This window comes from Sphaeramia orbicularis, chromosome 13 (assembly GCF_902148855.1).
Source record: "Sphaeramia orbicularis chromosome 13, fSphaOr1.1, whole genome shotgun sequence".
NCBI classification, from domain to species: domain Eukaryota; kingdom Metazoa; phylum Chordata; class Actinopteri; order Kurtiformes; family Apogonidae; genus Sphaeramia; species Sphaeramia orbicularis.
In genome coordinates, this window is record NC_043969.1 from 2,822,894 (window position 1) to 2,845,003 (window position 22,110).

The 22,110-nt window shown below is 39.9% G+C and overlaps 1 protein-coding gene across 2 annotated transcripts in view; it reads left to right on the top strand.

The window, feature by feature from the left end:
• Nucleotides 1-22,110, top strand: part of sgsm2 (small G protein signaling modulator 2) — a 166,357-nt gene that overhangs the window by 23,714 nt on the left and 120,533 nt on the right. For both annotated transcript variants that reach the window (XM_030152610.1, XM_030152611.1), the window contains exon 2: nucleotides 13,878-13,953. In XM_030152610.1, the coding sequence (XP_030008470.1) occupies nucleotides 13,878-13,953 (76 nt within the window). The remainder of the gene's footprint in view (nucleotides 1-13,877; nucleotides 13,954-22,110) is intronic.

A 22,110-nucleotide genomic window follows, 5' to 3' on the forward strand; every position in this document is an offset into this window, starting at 1 on the left:
CCTATTTCCTGGTCTTACATACTTACCAAGGCTTCCTTTAACCATACAAGGGTATTTCTTTGCTTGTGTGGGTTTGTGGTATGTCAAGACAGGAATGGTACAAAGCTAGTTAGACTAGGTCTGTGGGCTGATGGCATATATTCATCTGGACAACAAATTGATACACTTCCTTTTCCAGGCAGTTTGAAAAAGCAAGATATTGGCCGTGTGTTTTATTTTTTTTAAAGATATTTTTATCTTCAGAAGTTTTAGATGTATATGGCACATTTAAATATTAGTTGATACTGAAATTTGCAATCCAACACAGGGAAAAAAAACAGACTGAACAATGTTGCCACCCGTAAAAGAGCTGCACCCTATATAGTTTTGGTATTCCAAACCATCAACAGCAGAGGGAAGTCTTGAACCGGAATACACCCATAACTACTGAAACAACTGGCACAGACTGTATCATTGACTAAATAAAGGCTAAAGCTTTTTGTATTATGTATCACATATGAGGTGTGTCAGAAAAGTTCCAGGACTGGAGTCACAAAGGATATATTTCAAATCCTAACTACAAGTTTTCCCCTTCGAAGTAATCCCCCTGGAGTCTAACGCACTTTCCCAGCCTTCTTTGCCACGCCTCCATGCACTTCTTGAAGGATTCTTCTGGGATCCTCCGCAGCTCTGTCATTACGGCCATCTTGATGTTGTCCACGTCTTCAAAACCGGTACCCTTGATGACCCCCTTCAGCTTGGGGAAGAGGAAAAAAATCACGGAGCCAGGTCAGGTGAGTAAGGAGGTTGCTTCAGCATTAGGGATGGGAATCGAGAACCGGTTCTTTTTGAGAACCGGTTCCTAGTAGCTCGATTCCTTGGAATTGTTTGCCTGCCTGCTTAACGATTCTGCTTATCGATTCTGCCTTCATTGTGTATGCACGATGACGTCCCACGTACGCTGCATTGTTTTGGTCAGAACGTAGCCAACATGGCGTTGAGGCAGAAACGATCTAAAAAGACGACACCAGGTCCACTTACTTGGAACACTGTCAAAGCTTCCATGTCTTCAAAAGGGTGGAATCCCTCCAATATCCTCAAACATTTGTCCACAGCATGTGAATCTTTTACAGGAATGTCATGTATTTGATACTCAGCGGCGCTTGTGAATGTAGCGGCAGAGTGAACACCGGGCCAGCTCCGGTTCCGGTGTGGGCAACACACGTCGTAACTCCTCAAATACAAGTTTCCCAAGGTAAGAAGGGAAAGGAAATGAGGTGCACAACAACAGGAGACAAGCCGAGCCGAGTCGAACTGGTTCCATGTAGTAGAAATGTGGCAATAGAGGAATTAGTAAAGCGTCTTTCGTTTCACTTTCACTGCCCCCCCCCCCCCGAACTGGGCCCAGCATCATCTGTTATTATTTGTACATACTGTATATGTTAGATTTTCTGTGCAGAGATGGAAATAGTATAAAAGACAGTTAATGCAAACACACCCGTTTGTACTCTTTTATTCCCTCACCCAATGTGAATCGATAAGGAATCGGATCGATAAGCAGTATTGATAATGGAATTGGAATCTTTAAATTCTTAACGATTCTCATCCCTATTCAGCACGGTGGTATTCTTCTCGGCCAGGAACTGTCAGATGTTCATGGTATAGTGAGCAGGCGCGTTGTCATGGTGAAGCAGCCACGAGTCGTCCTGCCACAATTCCTGCCTCTTTTCGCACACTGAACGAAGCAAACCCCACAGGATCTCTTTGTAGATTTGCTAGTTGATCGTCTGGCCCTGTGGCAAGAACTCACAGTGGACGATGCCCCTCACATCGAAGAATGCGATCAACATAACTTTGATTGTTTCACTTTCTTCGGTGTTGGCGACATCAGACTCTTTCACTAAAGGCTCTGGGATCTGATCTGTGGGTTGTACTAGAAGATCCATGACTCTCCGTCGGAAGACTGGTTCGGTTTCAAGATGCTCGAGGATGTCCTGTTACACTTGCATGAGTTGATCCTTCTGGTCATTGTTCAGCAGTTATAAAAGCATGTGGAAACTAGAAAAGGACTTGAAGAGCGCAGACCTCCACCAAGGCAGATCAGTCCCCCCCCCCCGATCACCACCAAAATTTCATCATTTGTTTCTTGTGCCAGTATCAACATTTCCTGAAATTTTCATCCAAATCCGTCCATAACTTTTTGAGTTATCTTGCACACAGACAGACAGACAATCAACGCCGGCAAAAGCATAACCTCCTTGGCGGAGGTAAAAAGTTCAATGGCTGCAGAGAGCTGAGATCACAGTTATATACTCCAGGGTGATTACTTTGAAGGGGAAAACTTGTAGTTTGCAGTTTGGATTTGAAATATATCTTTTGAGACACCAGTCCTGGAACTTTTCTGTCACACCTCATAGTATCATTGACTTGACTTTCAAGGAAAACCTCAGATAAGCTAACACTGTCATATAATCTTGTCATGCTACATCAGTTGATAGTTTACATTGTAGCTCTGTTTTTAGACGGAAAACCACCACAGAAAAACCACAAGTCACCTCCTTTTTCTATACAGTTTGTGTTGTCAATAGCTGTGCCTCAGATCTGTTAGGAATCGTCCAAACATGGTCAGAAGTGTCTTGGTTTAGTCTGAAGTGTGGACCAACAAACAACTGCAAACTACAGTGACATGTTGGCCCATGGCTTGGGATATATTCATTCTCAATTCTAAATTCATGTATCATGTCAGATCTCAGAACTTTTCTAGGTCATTTTTCAATATTTTTAAGTAGAAATACTCCATATAGCTCCTTTAAGAAATTGTGCAAAGTAGAGAAAGAAGGACAGAATGACAGCATTTTAATAGCCAGCTGCATCAAACAAAATAGGACCAATGTCCTTGTATCTCAACGGTATGTTCTATCAAGAATCAATTCCAAGTTAAATTTGTGAGGTCGTCAGGTTCTGCCACTATATTATGTCCTGTACACATGACAACGAAATTATGTCAATCTGCAAAAGTTTAATATCATTTTGGCCTTTCGTCCACATGACTCTGGCGTTGTCAGTGCCCTGAAACGGTATTTTTAAAGAATGGGTTCCAGAGCAGAAAAATCTCACAACGCCACCCTCGCATTGCCGTGTGGATAGGGCCAATACCACTTTTTGGAAATGATGATGCCATAGTGTCATGTGACCAGAAGAAGAAAACCCTGGACATAACAACCGGTAATAACAACGACAATGACGGATTACAGAGTTGTGTTTGTGCTGCAGGTGCTGCTAAGTTTATTTGCACTACTACAACAAAACCTGGTAATGCTGTATCAACTCGACGACCAGCAGAGACGCATAAACAGATGTCAGATACTTTTAAATCCACCACGATGTCCTGCTAGAAGGGCGACCCAGAGAAGGACCTCATGTGCATGCTCACTGCATTCTCCTGTGATTTTAGTGTATCCTGCGGCTCTGTCTGTGTTTGTGTACAGCGCCACATATAGGTGTGGCATACATAATACATCATTTTAACCCAGTTTTCCCATTTCCACCTGGACGCAGATATTTCTTTAAATGACACATGTATGGATGCGAAACCTTTAGAATCTGCAAAAGAAAAATACCATGAGTGTTGTTGTCAGGATGTAGCCTTAGAGTCCGGTGGTCTTGATGGAGGAGATCAATCTCCCAGTAGAAGTGGTTGGTACTTTCACTGAAGGATAACTCAACAAATTAAATGAAAGTCCATATATGACTTCCTATCAGTGCCCAATAGTAACTATACTGATATCTCTAACCATTTCCATTTTATAAGCCATCAAAATATGGACCATTATAAGTAAAAAGAAATTGTAACATTTAGAAAATCCCTCAAAACTGCCAAAATCTAAATTTCTCAAAACTGTGAAAAGACTTTGTAGACATTGTCCCATGGAAGCTATATAAAAAAAAAATGAAACAAATCCAACCAGTAGTTCTGTCAGAGAAGATGTTTGAAGAAATTGCTGACAACAAAGATGACACCAGACACAGGGGCTTCACAATAACTCATGGCCTATTGGCCGGTCAGCTAAAAAACAGAAAAGAGATAAAGTGCAAAATTTTAACCTGAATATAACATGAAAATGTGAAGTGGAAAATACCCCTGAAATCAGATTGTGTCGTGTCTATTAAACACTTAAACTGTTTTAAAACAGACTTTTTCTATTTTGGGAGAAATTTCTCAGGCTTTTTCTAGCATAGTCTACTGTTGTGGCTGACATTTCCTCTTGGCTCTCACTGCCTGCATAAATTCACCAATATTTCCCAACGTGAGGTCTCTACAAATGATTTATGAAGTTCGTTGTGTCAACACATGTGGTGTCATCCCTACTAACCACTGATGTAGCAGATTTAGCAACCTGCTGTTTTGAATTTTTGGGTCAGTGAGCTTGAAAAACCTTACTTACCGTCTATGCTACACACAGCTCCCACTATGTTGCTAAGTCTTCGTAAGTGTGTCTACTACCTTAGACTGAGCTGTTTACATTGTCATACAGTAGTAGTGGATCCCCCAGTATGTTTCTACAATAGATCAAATTGGACAAATTCCTATTTTTTCTTATTTCATAACAGACGGCATCCAGCATTAATGTATATTACTGTCATCTACAGAGTTAATATCCCCTTAACTAAAACTCCCAGAACAGAAATACTGGCTGAAACAAATGTTTTGTGTCTTTGTGTGTCTCTGTTTTTGTGGCCACTGTAAGGGGGAGAGATGAGGTGGAGGTATTTATTAATTTGGTTGAAATCTGCAACGTCACCACTAGATGCACCTCTAGATACCATAAGCTGATCTCTTAAACAGACCGTAGGGAATTTGCAGACTGTTCTTGGGTATGCTTTTATATATAAAAAAAATACCAGCTTAAAAACAAAATTTATGATACACAGACATAAAGAAAAAAGAAATGTCCACACACTCCTACTCTGGTTTGGTGCTTTACAGTCTCCACTCACTGCTTATTGTGTTGAGACTTCTTTTCTGTTATATTTGTGTTTTGGGTCAAGGCCATTCACCCACTTAAAAATCCATCTCACAAATGAGTGATTTATAAAATTCTTAAAGCTTGAATACATTGAAAAAATCCTATCTACCCCTTAACTAAAACATATTCTTCATATTTATGCCCTTTTATTTGGTTAATATCAGACCAGTAAATACCTATATACATATTCAGTGATATAATCTAACAAACTGACAGGTAAAGGATTAGTGAACATTTAATGTCACAAAAAGTCAAACTGGTTCAATGACTTTTATAATTTTGCTGCTGCCAATTCTCTATTTCAGTCTGACCTCAGAGAATCATTACAGTTCCTTCATCAACTCCAGTGCTGATCGGTTTGCATGGCTGCTGTATATCAGAGTAAGGGGGGGTGGGAGTCACCAATATGAGCCTAAGACCTCGGGTTGACACCAGCTTTCTTTAATGCTGTTTGTGTCAAAATATGTGAACTGAACTTGGTATAAGATTTTTTTAAGGCATTTTTGTTTAGTCTAGTTGGTTGCCCTTATCGATCAATTAACGATTAATTGTTAAGCGACAATTTTCCTGAGAACCTGAATTTATTTTTCAATACTGTTTATAAGAATAAAAGCTACATATTGTTTATACATATTGGTTATACACCTCATGAAAAAAGCATGTCATATTCCTTATTGACTGATTTATTGAACCATTGGATACAGTGTTTCCTGTGGAATTCATCTGTTGGTGTGGTGGTGTTTAATGGGGGGGGTACACACGTGTGCGTTTCGTGTTTGTGGGGGGGTACTCACATATGGCAGGCCATCTCTGTCACTATTCGCCACTCCCACAACACGTCTGGTCATTTAAACGCCGTAAAAAATGGCATCCAAACCACCAAAACGCCATAAAAATCAGCGTTAATTCCCACAAAAACGCCGTATTTTACAGCGCCATGTACTGTTTAAAGAGCAGCGCAAAATGCGCCATCTTATGGCTCTTTAAAACGCAGTATTTTATGGCGCTCTGTGTCACTTTTGACAGCGTAAAAAGCGGCGTTTTCTTGTATTATTGGCATCTCCACCCCCTGGCTTTCACAGCCACTAAAGTTGAACTGTCATCAGCCAATAAGTAAAGAGAACACACACCACAGCAGTCCACCACTGATCTGCTTTGCTGCTGATTGCATCTGTTTCTGAGCTGCTCTGAGGAAAAACCTGTGGATGCGCTCAGCTGCTGTTTTCATTCATATTTTCTCACAGACTCAACATATGAAAGGGGGACTGACACCACTGGGACAGCCTCAAACATTTAATGGACAAAAGATTAATGTAGTTTAATGCCCGAACACAGCTGTCAATCATCGAGAGAGAGAGAGACAGACAGACACAGACAGACAATTTCTTGAATAAATTTGGTGATGATTGATCACCAGATTTGTTCAAGAAATTGTCTGTTTGTTTGTCTGTCTGTGTCTGTCTGTCTATCTGTCTGTGTCTGTCTGTTTGTCTGTGTCTGTCTGTCTGTGTCTGTCTGCCTGTCTCTGTCTGTCTGTCTATCTGTCTGTGTCTGTCTGTTTGTCTGTCTGTGTCTGTCTGTTTGTCTGTCTGTGTCTGTCTGTCTGTCTGTGTCTGTCTGTTTGTCTGTCTGTCTGTCTGTGTCTGTCTGTCTGTGTCTGTCTGTTTGTCTGTGTCTGTTTGTCTGTCTGTCTGTGTCTGTCTGTCTGTCTGTCTGTCTGTCTGTGTTTGTCTGTGTGTCTGTCTGTCTGTGTCTGTCTGTCTGTCTCTGTCTGTCTGTCTGTCTCTGTTTGTCTGTCTGTCTGTCTGTCTCTGTCTGTCTGTCTCTGTCTGTCTGTCTGTCTGTGTCTGTTTGTCTGTCTGTCTGTGTTTGTCTGTCTGTCTATGTTTGTCTGTCTGTGTCTGTCTGCCTGTCTCTGTCTGTCTGTCTCTGTCTGTCTGTGTCTGTTTGTCTGTCTGTCTCTGTCTGTCTGTCTGTCTGTGTCTGTTTGTCTGTCTGTCTGTGTTTGTCTGTCTGTGTCTGTCTGCCTGTCTCTGTCTGTCTGTCTCTGTCTGTCTGTCTGTCTGTCTGTGTCTGTTTGTCTGTCTGTGTCTGTCTGCCTGTCTCTGTCTGTCTGTCTCTGTCTGTCTGTCTGTCTGTGTCTGTTTGTCTGTCTGTGTCTGTCTGCCTGTCTCTGTCTGTCTGTCTCTGTCTGTCTGTGTCTGTTTGTCTGTCTGTGTCTGTCTGTCTCTGTCTGTCTGTCTGTGTCTGTTTGTCTGTCTGTGTCTGTCTGTCTGTCTGTCTGTCTGTCTCTGTCTCTGTCTGTCTGTCTGTCTGTCTCTCTCTCTCAATGATTGACAGCTGTATTCGGACATGACGCTGCATTCAACTTTTTCCTCTATAATGTGCGCCTGTGAAGAGGAAAACTTTGAATGCAGATAGCATCCATAAAAGTGGGGTTTTTATTTTGATTTCAGGAGGTGAAAGTGGGCGTGACTAGACATGCGCATCCACAGGTTTTTCCTCAGAGCAGCTCAGAAACAGATGCAATCAGCAGCAAAGCAGATCAGTGGTGGACTGCTGTGGTGTGTGTTCTCTTTACTTATTGGCTGATGACAGTTCAACTTTAGTGGCTGTGAAAGCCAGGGGGTGGAGATGCCAATAATACAAGAAAACGCCGCTTTTTACGCTGTCAAAAGTGACACAGAGTGCCATAAAATACTGCGTTTTAAAGAGCCATAAGATGGCGTTTTTGCGCTGCTCTTAAAACAGAACATGACGCCGTAAAATACGGCGTTTTTGTGGGAATTAACGCCGTTTTTTTACGGCGTTTTGGTGGTTTGGATGCCATTTTTTACGGCGTTTAAATGACCAGACGTGTTGTGGGAGTGGCCAACAGTGACAGAGATGGCCTGCCATACTTGCGCGCGCGCAGTACGGCCGGGGGATGCGTGCGTGTTGCTTGGTAACCGCGCGCGGGGGTACGGTGCAGTCCGTGCCCCTGCAGGAGTGAAAGTGAAACTTTTCCCTCATTTATCTTTTCTCCACCTCCTGAAGCTTCGCAAATGCATTACATACCTGTGGCCCGAATCAGGAGCCTGGAGGATGTTTTAACTTGTGTCTCACTGACCGTGGACTAGACCAACCTCCAGGAAAAACGCTCCGATACTGACCCCGCATTTGTGTGTGTTTTTATTCAGGGGTGCACCGCTCCCACAGACAGACAGGTCTGTGTTTGGCTCCACCATGTCCATAAAGACATTCTAACTCATCAACGCCATGATCCGACAATTAATAATTTAATCGAGCAAATTCTTATCAACAATTAATTGTTAGTCGATTAATTGTTTACATCCCTATATATATATATATAAATATATATAATGGAAATCAAAAGTTTTCCTGTCAGTACAGTGTGCTGTTTATTGGCTAAAAAACCTCTGATAACTGTTGAGACTGTTTAATGAGGATAAATACCAATCTAACTTATCTGAAATTAGAATAATTCTTCACTGAAACATAAAGTTTTTAATTTTATCTATCTATACATGCCTGCCTGACAATACTAAAATACTAAAGCAGCAAGTAGAGAGACGTTAGGGCTGCATGATAATCCATTTTAAATCGAAATCAGAGTGGTGATGATGAGCCCACAGTAGTGATATGAATGTAAGCCGTGGTTTCATGCACAGATCCAGCAATTGAAATAAAGCTTCATAGGGAAAACTCATCTTACGTTGTCCTGAATCCGTACCGTACTGTCTTCTTCCGATCCAGGTCCAGGTCGCAGGGTCAGTAGCAGAGAGTGGGTGGGTCTTGTGGAGACAAACTGGTTTGGAGCCAACAACTTCAGAGTAGCCAACTGTACGTGGTGACGGTCGTAGAAATGGAAGGCAAGCAGATGAAGAGTGGTGAAGATGTCCTGCAGGTTCACAGGGGACAGAAAAATAAATGGTGTTGGGCGTGGATAGAGGAGGTGGGAATGGATGGAAAGCCTTACAGCAGTTGATACAAAAACTTAAGTGTTTGTTTTTGTACATTATGCTGCCCACGTTGAATTATGGGACCAGTGGTAAAAAAAAAATACTTTACAGCATGAAGCTAACCCTAGCCATAGGGCTGCTGTGCATGTGTCAGAGTCCTGCAACAGGTAGGGTACCCAACAGGTAACCTGCACAAACATATGAGAAGGGGTAAAAAAAATATGAATTTTTGCCAGCACGGGTAAAACTAAAAGAAATGTAGATGGAGTTGCGGTCAAGGAAGTGAAAAAATGAAAGAAGATTCATGGATGACAATAATTTGCAGGACATTTAATGATGATGATCATCTAATTTCTGTTGAAATCTGGCCACAGATGTCATTGAGCAGCACAGAGATTTATTGATGGCATATGGTTTAGCCAAAAATAAAGGCCTTTAAAGTGAGTTACTGTGTAGACATTGTGTTTAATCATGGGTCGGGGTCGGGGGGGGGGGGGGGGGGGGGGGTTGCAATTCTAATGTAAGACTCTGTAAATTGGCTTAGAGTCTGGTTTTGACCAGCTCTATATATAAAGTGTCATGAGATAACTTTTTTTGTGATCTGGCATTATATAAATAAAATTTGATTGATTGAGTGATTTAATTGGTTTTTCCCTGTAAGTCGCTTTGGAAAAAAGCGTCTGCCAAATGCATAAACATAATGTACATAGGTACGGGTGGGTGTGGGTTTTGGAAAAGTGGACCTGTGAGGGACTCTGGCATGCGTCACAACATGTTACCTGGTTACTGGGAGCAACAGCCACCACATCATATATCCCATCTTCGATGACCGATCGTGTTGTTGAACAAAAGTTTTGCGTCTGTTCATTCTTAGCAGAGCATGATTTGGCATTCGCTCTGTCCCAGCACATTGTTAGGCTCTGCAAAAAATTTGCAGATGACAAAAATGTGCTTTCTCATCTGTCACTGTCCTGACAGGCATCCAGTTGTTTTATTAGACATGGCATCGCACCCCAGTTTAAGAAACAGGTGGCAGACAAGCTGCACAACTGCCCCTTCTCATTAAATATTGATGAAGCCATATGAAGCTGGTCTTGCACATTTTAAAAATGTGTTAAATTTGTTCAAAATTATTCTAGATATAGTTAGTCGTCCAATGTGAATTAAACAGCAGTGAAAAAATAAGATTATACATAATGTTTTTTGGCCCCGACCTCTTATTTATGGGAAAGTGAAAGCCCAAACCAAGTGTTATTCCATCATTGTTGAAAGCTCAGCTCATACTTCCTAATACAGATCCAGTGGTGGATTAATGAGCAGAATTGCATTGTATTTGCACAATACTCAAACAAGTAGTTTCCATTTGAAATTGCATGAAAAGGCACTTTAGGTGTTATAATTTTCCACCCCCCTTTACTTGGTGTATATTCAATGTGAGTTGGGTGGTTGAGAGGCCACAAGACGTTATTGCTCAAGGGCCTATGATTTCTTAATTTCCTCCTATGCAGACCTGCAGATTGCTGGATGTAGGCCCACCAATGACCCATTCCACATGACCCGACCTGAACAAAAACTTGAGACTTTTTGTTGTTTGTTTTTGCTATCACCCCTGAGTGTAGAGTACATTAGAGTTCACTCTGTCGTGGGACGTTTGAATCCTTGGTCAATCACTCCTCACTCCCTGATTTAACAACTGACATTATGGAAATGTCATTTTATTTTTTACCAAACTCTCTAAGGCAGTTGAACACAATGGTGTCTATGCCTGTTGTCGCAGCACAAAGAATCCTCACAAATCCAGAACAATGTGGGTATATGCTGCTGTAGGCCAAATTCAGAACATGCAAATGGAATGGGGTTGTTACATGACACTTGTCAGCTTGAGAATCATCATGGAACATTAGTGTGCATGTAAACGTACTCACTGCGTTGACTGTCGGCCATCTGTGACTCTACATTTGATGAGTCAACATAATGTTTGATGTAGGAACGGCCCAGTGCCTCTGCTTTATCTCAACGACAGCAATGATGAGGCCCTGTCGTTAGACACAGACCTGACAGCTTGACAACCTCCAAAGTCAGTAATACAGGGGGAAAAGTTTGAACTGAGCGACACTAGTTATTAATAGAGCTTTTTTGTCACTCAACTGAGCAATTAAATTCTTCCTGTTTATCAAGTAGACCCAAACAAGACAGAGGTGTCAGACAGGCCAGATTAATTACTGACAACAATTAATTCTTGGGAGAGAGCGTGAACTCCAGACTGAGTCAGTGTTGTTGAAGCTCACTCAGGCTCTCCTCCCCAGAGACCCGGTAGATAGGAGAACAACTCATTTGGATGTTTCCGGCATGCTCCGATATTAATTGGAAGTCAGTCGTGCGGATGCTTGGAGGAGACTGTCAGAAATGTTATTAGGAGCTGTCAAAGTGAAACTGCACTGTTGTATATGATTTGTACCATTATTGGAAAAGGGGTTTCTGTACTGACATCCAAGTACAACATGACTGCTAGCCAGTGTATTAGGCAGAAATGGAGGACCAGGGTGTGTAAAAAACAAACAAAAAAACAGGGTGTGTAGTATGCTGGCAGGCGTAAAAGTGACACACATAGTACAATGACATCATGAGCCTCCTGCTGCCCCACCTGTCCCCGAAAAAATTTTGGAAGGGGGGGGGGGGGCCGGGTTGTACAGTATTCCCAGCCAAAAACAAATTTGCTAGCGAGGGGGGGTACAGTATTACCAGCCGAAAACAAATTTGCATTTATACGGGGTCTTTACGTGGGGTACAGCCCCCGTTGAGAAACACCCTAATAGTCCAACCGCTTGCATTTCGACATGGTAATACCCGTGACAAGGTAAGAAAACAATATATTGATAATTAGCATGGCTTTGAGAAAGCCGTGCACCATTTTTTTGGCTGTGGTTTTCAAAAATTAAAATGGATGCATGGCTCACTGCCTTATATAATGCTGCTAGCATTGTTAGCTGTGGCTGTTGACACTGAAAAATGCTCTCTGAATGAAATGCATCCATGTTCCTGGGCAAATACAACAAAAACTAAGCTTTTGGTAAATATGAAACTCTGGCCTTGTTAAAATCCATTTTTGGCCTGTGCAGATTGATTGTTAGAAAGACTAGACAGAAAAAAAAGTCCACAAAGTGAGACAAAATGAGTCCAATCTACCTTTGAAGGTTTATGGACTGAAATGTGATTTCTACAGATGCACCTCAGTCTGGATGCTTTGTGCTGTCAAATCAGATCTTTAAAAAAAAAAAAAAAAACAACTTAAAACAGTACAGGTATTTTTATGGAGTGAAGATTGGCTTCCTCTGCAGGAAGGAGGAATAAATATCACGGAAAATAACACTTAAATTTTTGATATCACAAGTGCTTTCCTAGTAAAAATACTGTTTTTGATGATATTTCTTTGTCATTTCATCTTGTGTCCTCTCAGGTTGTCCTCTTCACCTACAGTTTTTGTCCATTGTATCATCTCACTCAACAAATCCCCATTTCTGGATAAAAGCCCGGGTGGTAGAAAATCAGGCTTTTAATCTGACGGTCCAGGGTTCAAGTTTCTGTTTGGACAAAAATAGTTTTTTTTCATGGCTGAACAGTTTCGTGGGTAACACCACTGACTTCAATGTGGGAGACCAGGGTTTGAATCCTGGCTGGCACAATCGGTAACAACAATGTCATTTAGGCTAACTTATATTTTGCAGAAAAGGTAGCTCATTGACATCAGAAATGACGATGCATCCCAATGGTGCGGGTTGAGCCTAGGCATTTTAACTTTTTTTTTTTTTTTTTTCAATCTGTGAATCAAATGAAATGATTCGCTACAGTCAAATGAACTGAAAAAAATGAGTTTGTTAAAATAATTGGACTTCCCATCACCACCCAGCACGAGCGATAACAACAATGTCATTTAGACAATATCCCACCCCCACCATCTCCCATGGGGGCTGCAACAATCATTGTCAAAGCCAAAGACAGTAACACACCTTAACGTTGAATGCCATCTGCAATAAAAAGTATGAAGAAAAACTCTGTTCTGAGCTACTGTAGAAATCTGTAGACATAAGGTAAATAGCTCATTCTAAGGTAGCAAACACAAAACACGAGATTATACGTTAATGATAACATTTTTGATATTGTATTCCATCTGTAGTCAGAGCCTCCTAAAGCCCACTAAATCATCTACAGTGAACTTTAAATAAACCACCATTTTTACCTCCACCAAGGAGGTTATGTTTTTGTCGGCACTGGTTTGTCTGTGTGCAAGATAACTCAAAAAGTTATATAAGTTATATAAGATTTGGATGAAAATTTCAGAAAATGTTGATACTGGCACAATGAACAAATGATTAAAATTTGGTGGTGATCGGGGTGTGTGTGGGGGGGTGTGTGTGTGGGGGGGGGGGCAGGCACTGATCTGCCTTGGCGGAGGTCTGTGCTCTACAAGTGCTTCTAGTTTAATATGTCATGTTTGCTATTGGTGCTAATTACTGTAGAGTTTCTGCATCTCACTTCTGTCTTTCTTTTTATTTGTTTTTGAGCAGAAGCACTTTCCAGAAATCTTGTGTGGGTGACACTGTGATGTCTCATTATATTTTTTGTCAGTGGTTTTTCAACAAAACAGTCAATGAGACATGTAGAAAGGAATTTTATTCTTCAATCAATAACACACATTACTCCTATGGTGATCATGTAAAATAAGTGGATTTTGTGATGTTTCCTGATGAGATCTTGTCTCTTCCTGTGGGATGCTGATTACTTTGACAGTAATAATGATGATGAGTACTGGCGCTACCGAGCAGAGAAGCAATTAAAGCAACAACAACTAAGAAGACTGCAATGAATGAGGCAGTGAAGCCAGTAACAAACTCTCAGTCTTTGTCTGCAGGTGAAACAGATCATGGAAGAAGCAGTGACCAAGAAATTTGTCCACGAAGACAGCAGCCACATCATAGCTCTGTGCAGTAAGTACACTTTCCTGTTTTTTTTCCCCCTCACTAAACACACACATGTTGTCTCTTTCTCATCTTCTCTGTCTCGCACACACATTTGTTGAACTCCTCAGTGGGTGACTTGCCACTGCCTCTTCGTCAAGGACACAGCTTGACGTCACTGTGCCTCTGACTCTGCTGCTGCATCAATGGAACGTTAATAATGACAGTGGAGCTAATGGAAACCAATTTCAGAAACAGACTGTACAAAAGCCAGGCTTTCTAAGCCCTCCAAACATATCTGTGTGTGAGTTGGGTGAGTTGTGGTTGTGAGTCATATCTTGGACACTGGTTGGGCAGCTGATCGTGTCTCTAGACTCAGATCGGCTAAATGAACACCTCTGTCTCTTTTAAAATCAATTGAACTAAACACAACAAATCTCAAATATACTTACGCAGTAATTGGAATGGAAATTTTGCTGATATTTTTGGCAATACAAGATCTAACAAAGGATTTTCTGTATTTTACGTTGTACTTGTTTAATTTATGGTGCAAAACAGCTCTTTTGTTGCATTGATGTGGACTACTGTACATACAGATCTGCAACTGTGGTGGAGATGTTACTTAACTAAACTACTTTACCTAACAGCTTATATTTGTAAGTAAACCTGTGCTCCATGATTTGAATTGCTCGATCTTAAACTGTTCTGTAGAGCACAGACACACTAGAAACTGCAGATGGATCAAGGAATTAATGATGACTCACTCTTTCCACTGTTACTGTGGGTATTTAAGTAATAATTAATCCCAGGCTTTATCTAAGGCAGGGGTGTCAAACTCATTTCAGTTCAGGGGCCACATTCAGCTAACTTTGATCTGAAGTGGGCCGAACCAATAAAATAATAACATAATGATATATAAATAATGTCAACTCCAAACTTTCCTCTGTTTTAGAGTGAAAAAAGTAAAAATTACATTATGAAAATGTTTACTTCTACAAACTATTCTTTCAAACATTGTGAATAACATGAACAAACTGAAAAAATAAGTGTAATTTTAACAATGTCATGCTTCAGTTGATCACTTACACATGTACATTATATATAACTTACAGATCACAGTAGGTCTAAAAATACACAAAACATTTAGTAACAGGTGGAATATTGTTAAAATTGCACTTACTTCTCTTAAGACATTTCAGGTTCACATTTTTTTGCAAAATTATACTTTGTTGTAGTGTAAATACATGAAAATATTTATATTTACAAAGAGAAAAATTTGGAGTTATGAGTATTTATAGGTTATAGGGTAGTATTTTACTGATCTGACCCATTTTGGATTGAATTGGTCTCAATGTGGAACCTGAACTAAAATGACTGTTAATATTTTAGCGTAAATTTTTCATTTCACAAATTCATCCCAATGGCCAGACTGGACCCTTTAGCGGGCCGGATTTGGCCCCCGGGCTGCATGTTTGACACCTGTGATCTAAGGCGCAGGTTAAGTAAAAAGTTAACGGAGCTGTAAGTGGCAGTGAATAAATATAAAATAGTAAAATAATACAATTTCAAATGTTCTGTAAGAGGTTACAAGAAAAGACATTTGAGATTTTTGTTTATTCCATTTCTTGAACACTATTTACCCAATTCTTTCAAATTTGATGCACATGTTATTACATGTGCCTTTCTCTAAATTTTTTATTTATTTATTTATTTATTTTTAACAATTTTTTGAAAAGTTTTTGAAAATATTGGAAGTTAAGACTCACAATGAACCCCTGGGTATCCAGGGTATCAGTGAGCAGGAGGGGCAAAGTGTTATGCTGTGTTAACTGGGCAGGGGTATTGGTAAGCTTTGCTTGTTTACTTGTTTCTACTGCTCTGTTGTCTTTGGTTAAATTAAAAGCATTTGGTACTTTGTTCGTACATAGTCAGCTTCTTCAATTCTTCACAGATGAAAGAGACACATAAACATCTTTATCCAGTTGGCAGATGCAAAAACTAATGGAGATCTCTCTTACAATAAGCTCTTTGAGTTTTTTAAAAATGTAAAATCTCCTTTCAGGATTCAGATTCGTGTTGCTATCATCATTTACTTTGAAGCAACTTGTGGTGGAGTGGATGTGATTTCATTGTCAGACTGAATTTGAGCAGTAGCATGAAATGAAACGAAAATTAAATGGATCATCTTCGGCTCAACAAAAATTTGATCATGTTGATGTACTGTCATGCTGCATGTGTGTTTTTTAGAGCAATAGCTGCCTACACTTTTTCCCCATCTTCCTGTGGTTAAAAAAACAAAACAAAAACACTAGACTCTGGATCCATACCATCTCCCAGCTGACTCCAATATGCAACAGACCGTGTGTGTTTGTAAAATTTTAAAAGTCCAAATGTGCTGGAGTTTTAGTCGCAGTACAAACAAACATTATTTTAATACCCATGTTGAGGCAAGGGTAAAAATGAAAAATATCATCAGACTGAGACACACACCCTGTGTTTCTTTATCCTTTCCTTTAACACTTTACACTACCCTTGTGTTCAGCATTTTCATACATGGGAAACACATCTACTAGCTACCATCAGACCTTTGTTGACAAATGTGCAACTTGAAACCCCACCTTTTTTCTGAAAAGGTTGGACCTTGGGACCAACTTGGTGAGTGTGAAGCCACCTTGTACATATTTACTATATTAGTAACTGGAGAGGGCCAAGTAGCTGTTCTTTGAGTCAACATTATTCACTTTGACCAGCGTGTGTTTATCCCACAGTGAAGTGTTTGTACTGTTCACAAACTCCAAACACTGGACAGAGTGAAGTCCTTTTTCACCTTGAGTTCTATTATTTCAACCTGTCTCACATGTACAGTTGAGGACAAAATTATTAGCCCCCCTACAAAAATGTCATTGTTTTAAAGGTGTTTCCCGAGTGCTTTTACACAGAGCAACACATTTTTAACACAGCTTTTTTAGATATCCTAGTTTTATTTTAGATGCTTACATGATTTTAATTTGCACACAGAAATGAAAATATTCCACAAAAAACAAAAAGTACCAGGGTCAAAATTATTAGCCCTCCTGATCCTAATAGTCAGTTGTGTTTCCTTTTTGCTGGATAACAGCCTGCAGTCATAGTATTTTTTTATTACAAGTCTCTGACACTTTTTTTGAGGAATCCCAGCCCATTCTTCTTTGGCAAATCTTTCCAGCTCCTCCAGATTTGGTGGCCTTCTGGCATGGATGTTCTTTTTTAGGTCACCCCCAATATTTTCAATGGGATTTAAGTCAGGGCTCTGTGCAGGCCACTCAGTTACATTCACTTTGGTCTTCTGAAGATAGCTCTTCACCAAGAGAGATGTATGTTTTGGATTGTTGTCATATTGGAAGATGAAGCAATGACCCAGACCCAGTGTTACTGCTGACTGCTTAAGGTTTTCTTTCAAAATCTCCACATCTTTCTTTGTTCATGATTCCTTCCACCTTGACCAGATTTCTAGTTCCAGATGCACTATAGCATCCCCACAACACAATACTCCCACCACCATGTTTCACTGTAGGGACGGTGTTCTTTGGGTTCTATGCCTCTCCCTTTTTTCTCCAAACATAAACGCTGCCTCTATGGCCAAAGAGCTCTAGTTTTGTCTCATCAGACCATAGGACACACTTCCAGTATGCAGAATGTTTCTCCAGGTTGTCCTGAGCATATTTAAGTCTGGCTTAAAGGTGTGTCTTCTTCAAAAGTGGACTTTTTCTTGGTCTGCATCCTCTCAGTCCATTCCAGTTCAGAGCTCTAGTGACTGTCTTCTTAGAGACTAGGATTCCTGATGTGGCCAAGTCCTTCACCAGTGTCTTGGCAGTTGTTCTGGGGTCTTTAGACCCATCTCTCACCAGTTTTCTTTCCAGGGTCTTTGAAATCTTTCACTTCCTATCTCTGCAAGGCTTGTTCTGTACTGTGTAGCTGTTTTTGAATTTCTGGATTCTACTTCTCACTCCAGTTCTTGACACTTGGAAATGCTTGGATTGCTTTGTGCATCCCTCTCCTGCTTTGTCTACATCAATAATCATTTTTCTCGGGTCCAAACGGATTTCTCTAGTTTTGGGAAAGGTGCTTTCTCAACTGACAGCTCAATGAGCCATACTGAGGCTTTTATACCATGTTTTAACTTAAATGTTAAGTGAGATCACTTGATTCACCTGATCACTTTTAAACACATCACCTGTGAAGTTACAGCACATCATTGCACAAAAGTGGTTTGTGCCATGACTTAATAAATGGTCATTTCTTAAAGGGAGCTAATAATAATGTCCCTGGTTATTTTAGTTTTTTTTCTAAATAATGCTGTTTTGGTGTGCAAATATAAATAATTTGTGCCTTCTAAAGAAAACTAGTATGTTCAGAAATGCTATGTTGAAAATTCCTTGCTCTGTTAAAAAAGTACTTAGGAAAATCTTGAAGAAACTTAAAATTTCATAGGGGGGCTAATAATTTTGTCCTCAACTGTACTACTGTTGGACAAGTCAGAGTGTCTCTGTCTGAACCTGTTTGCTCTTGAATCTTTTATTCACCATCCACTTGTATTGATTTTTTTCTTCTCTTTTTATATTGCAAGTCTGCATTATGAATAAGTATATTGACTGGGCTTTTGAAGAGATTAAAGATTTTCTAGTCCTTGTTAGTAAGCTGTTTTCCTAAGATAGAGTATAAATTAGATAGATGAGGGTTTAATTAACCTAATCACAAGGGTTGAATTTAAAACTCATTATCTTGTATAATTTGATCCATGCCATGAGTGATTCTAATCGCTTACTTTCTCTTGTATGAAAGTATTTTGCAGTTTGCAGAAGTTGGAGGGTAAATCAGTCATTAACTACACAACACTAATCCTGGCTGATCCCTTCACAGCTCTGCTCCAAGGTCAAGATATTCTAGCACATTTTGTACAGGTAGAAACGACTTTAGTTTCTGAGGAGATGGTGAAGTTAAAATACTATAATACCCGGTTCTTTTCTTCCTCATATATTGATACAGTAGTGTAAATTGTTCTGTGCCCTTTAGGTAGCTTTGACTTGATACTATAATGGAGTGTGTGATTTCCGAGCAGAGTTCATCATCCATCACTATTATTCGATCAAACGTCCATCTCCAGAACAGCCTGAAGAGAATCTGTCGCTGTCCAAATAGGGGGAGGATTGCCCTCATAGTGGCAGACCCGAGGACAGAGCAGAGAAGAAATTAAACTGTCAGCCCAAGTTTTAATTATAGCCGTTCAATATGACGATCGACGGCTCAGGCCTGTGATTCTTCACAGTGCTGCAGAGCCTTCGTGACACCGTGTAAGGATGTCATTTCAGCACTGTTTATTTATTTCTGAAGATCAATGTTCCAAATATCAGGAAATATGTAGCAATTAAGTAAGAGACTGGAGGAGAGGACTAGGAGGTCAGTACAACAGATGTTCTATAGGGCTATGTGAAATGAGGATACATCAAATGACAGTAGAAAAATGTCTGTATCATGTACTGAAAATCACCTTTTTTATGGCAATTTTTTTACTTCCTGTCCATCTATCTGTCTGTCTGATTTCTTGAGGACTATTCACCTGATTCAGCAGACAGTGCAGTCAGATTGAAAGCTAATTTGGGCAGAATAATGTTTGTCTTGGTTTGACTGAACTACCCAGAAATCTTAGTTATATGCAGGGCTCTCACTAGGATTTTTTCACAGCGTAGGGGCACCATGTACATGGGGCGAGTTTTGTAGGGGGGTCCGGGGTCATCCTCCCCCGGAAAATTTTGAAATTTATAACTCACTGAAACGCTACTTCCTGCTTTTTGAGGGGCAAATTTTGAGGAATGAAGCCAAGTTTTTGTCTTTGTTACACTCACACTACACGCACACACAGGCTAAATTTTAGATCTAATTTTCCACAGGTGATCGGTCCGTTTAAATAAGATAAATTAATTGAAGTCTCATTGTCAGCCAATGAGCATAAGGCAAGTGATGTTGCTGGGCGGGCGTCAGACAATACCAAGGCACACAAAGGGCTGTTGATTGTATTGTTCTCATTTCCTGTCTGCAGCGCTTTGCACCAAGATGAAGGAATATATTTTTTCAAATTAAAACTCATTATCATTATGCTGGACGATCACACACACACACAAAAAAAAACACTGCTACGCTGGTTGAAAGACAGCGTCGCGGGTCAAATCTCAGCGTCGGGGCCCCCCAGGGACAGCGTCAGGGGCCCTGACATTCAATGACACTAGCAAGAGCCTTGATATGTAAGTTAAATGTACTTAAAACATTATTAATCATTACTTAATCTTTTTCAAGGCAACCACTTTTCTCAATTTTTTGAAGTAAACTCAACTGATCCGGGCTTACAGTGTAAATCCAATTAAATAAAGTGCATAACAAGTGAATCAGCTAAAACAAGAACAGCTGGAAGTAGAAATCTTAAGCCTTTTTTTGCCTATAATAATGTCCACATGGTCTTTTTAAATTAAGTATTTATTCTCTGAATTTAGGGAATATTTAATAATGTAATTTTAATAATTTATGTACTTGAGTAATTTTGTTTAATTGAAATTTCAGAATTACATACCTTTTTACATACTACCTTCAGAAAACGTACTAAAGCTCAATAATATACATGTGAGTGAGGGAACAAACTTTGAATTTACCAAAAGTTAGTGCAAAAGAAATCAGAAAAAGGCTTTTTTGTTTTCAAACTTCCTAACTTCTTCTTTCCTGTCATGCATGCATAACTCCTCTCCTCAGCACTTCCTTAAACATGATGTCCAAAGTGGCACAAAGGGATTGAGTCTAAAACCACAGAATGTTGCTGCATAAAACCAGTTATTGGATGGTCTGATGCCATCTGAGAGTGATGCAGTCCAATATACAAAGAGCAGCACAAAGAAAGTCGCTTAATAAAATAAGAACAATGTCTGTAAATGTGAGTGGCTCAGCATGGTTCAAACCTTGCTCATATATTAAATACTCTACTGCAAAAATTGAGAAATGATCATGGCAAGCATGTATTTCATTAGAAACATAATTTCTAATGTGAAAAAATATTTCAGATTTTGTTTTAATGAGATATTCCAGCTAATATTGAGCAGCTTTTATCAGTAACAGGTTAGACACTGGTTTACAAAATATCTCAGCAGAGGAATGAGATTGTTTTGGTTTGTTTTTTTTTTGTATATAACTTTTCTTTTTAAGATTAAGTCTATCACAAATTATTATGTTTTGTTGTCTGAAATAAGCATACATTTCTACAACCCCCATTATTACCTCCACCAGGAGATACTGTGATCATTTTGCTTTGTGTGTTTGAGTGCGTGTATGTTTGTTTGTTAGCAAGATAACTCAAAAAGTTATGATGGATTTTCATGAAATTTTCAGGAAATGTTGATACTGGCACAAGGAACAAGTGATTACATTTTGGTGGTGATGGTGGTGGGGGGACTGATCTGCCTCTCTGAATGCTTTTCTAGTGTTAATAATGATCTTTAAGTGGCTCAATTTTTTCTCTAGTTTTAAAGAAATCTAACCAAACAAAATGTATTTACACTACTGGCACATTTGTTTGCTAAATACAAGACAGTTTGGTTCTATTTAAGAATAGTTGGCTTTTGTCTCTAAGGCAGTTTTTTTGCTGTGCTGTCCCTTTTTCTGTTCAGTACGTGTCTGTATTCTGCTCTGGTTTTCCCCTCTGAGACTGTGGGCCACAGCTTGTAGATGTTCAGGGGAGCAGTTGTTAGTCTCTAAGGTCCTGACATTGAATCTGTTGACATTCTCAGATAAAATCGGAGGACGTGCTTGCGCTGTCTGTCTCCAGCAGAATCCACATCCCAAGACTCTGAAATTATTTCCTAATTATATCCAGGGCAGTGGACATTTCAGTTTCCTCTCTGATATTTGTATTAGATTATTGTCATGAGATGAATCGCAGTGAGTCATGGCACAGATTCTGCTGGATGACCATGTGACCCACCCTTAAGGAAATGATTTATTGTGTAGCTTGCTCATGTGCAAATTGGATGTTCTATATTCGTGAGGGGCCGAGCGAGACGGAGAGAGAAAGTGATCATTGAGGGTGCCAACTCATACAGTCTGTCGTCACCCAGTCTGTCATCATCTTCTGCTTCAGATCAGATTTTCTTCCATGTGCACCAAGGTTAT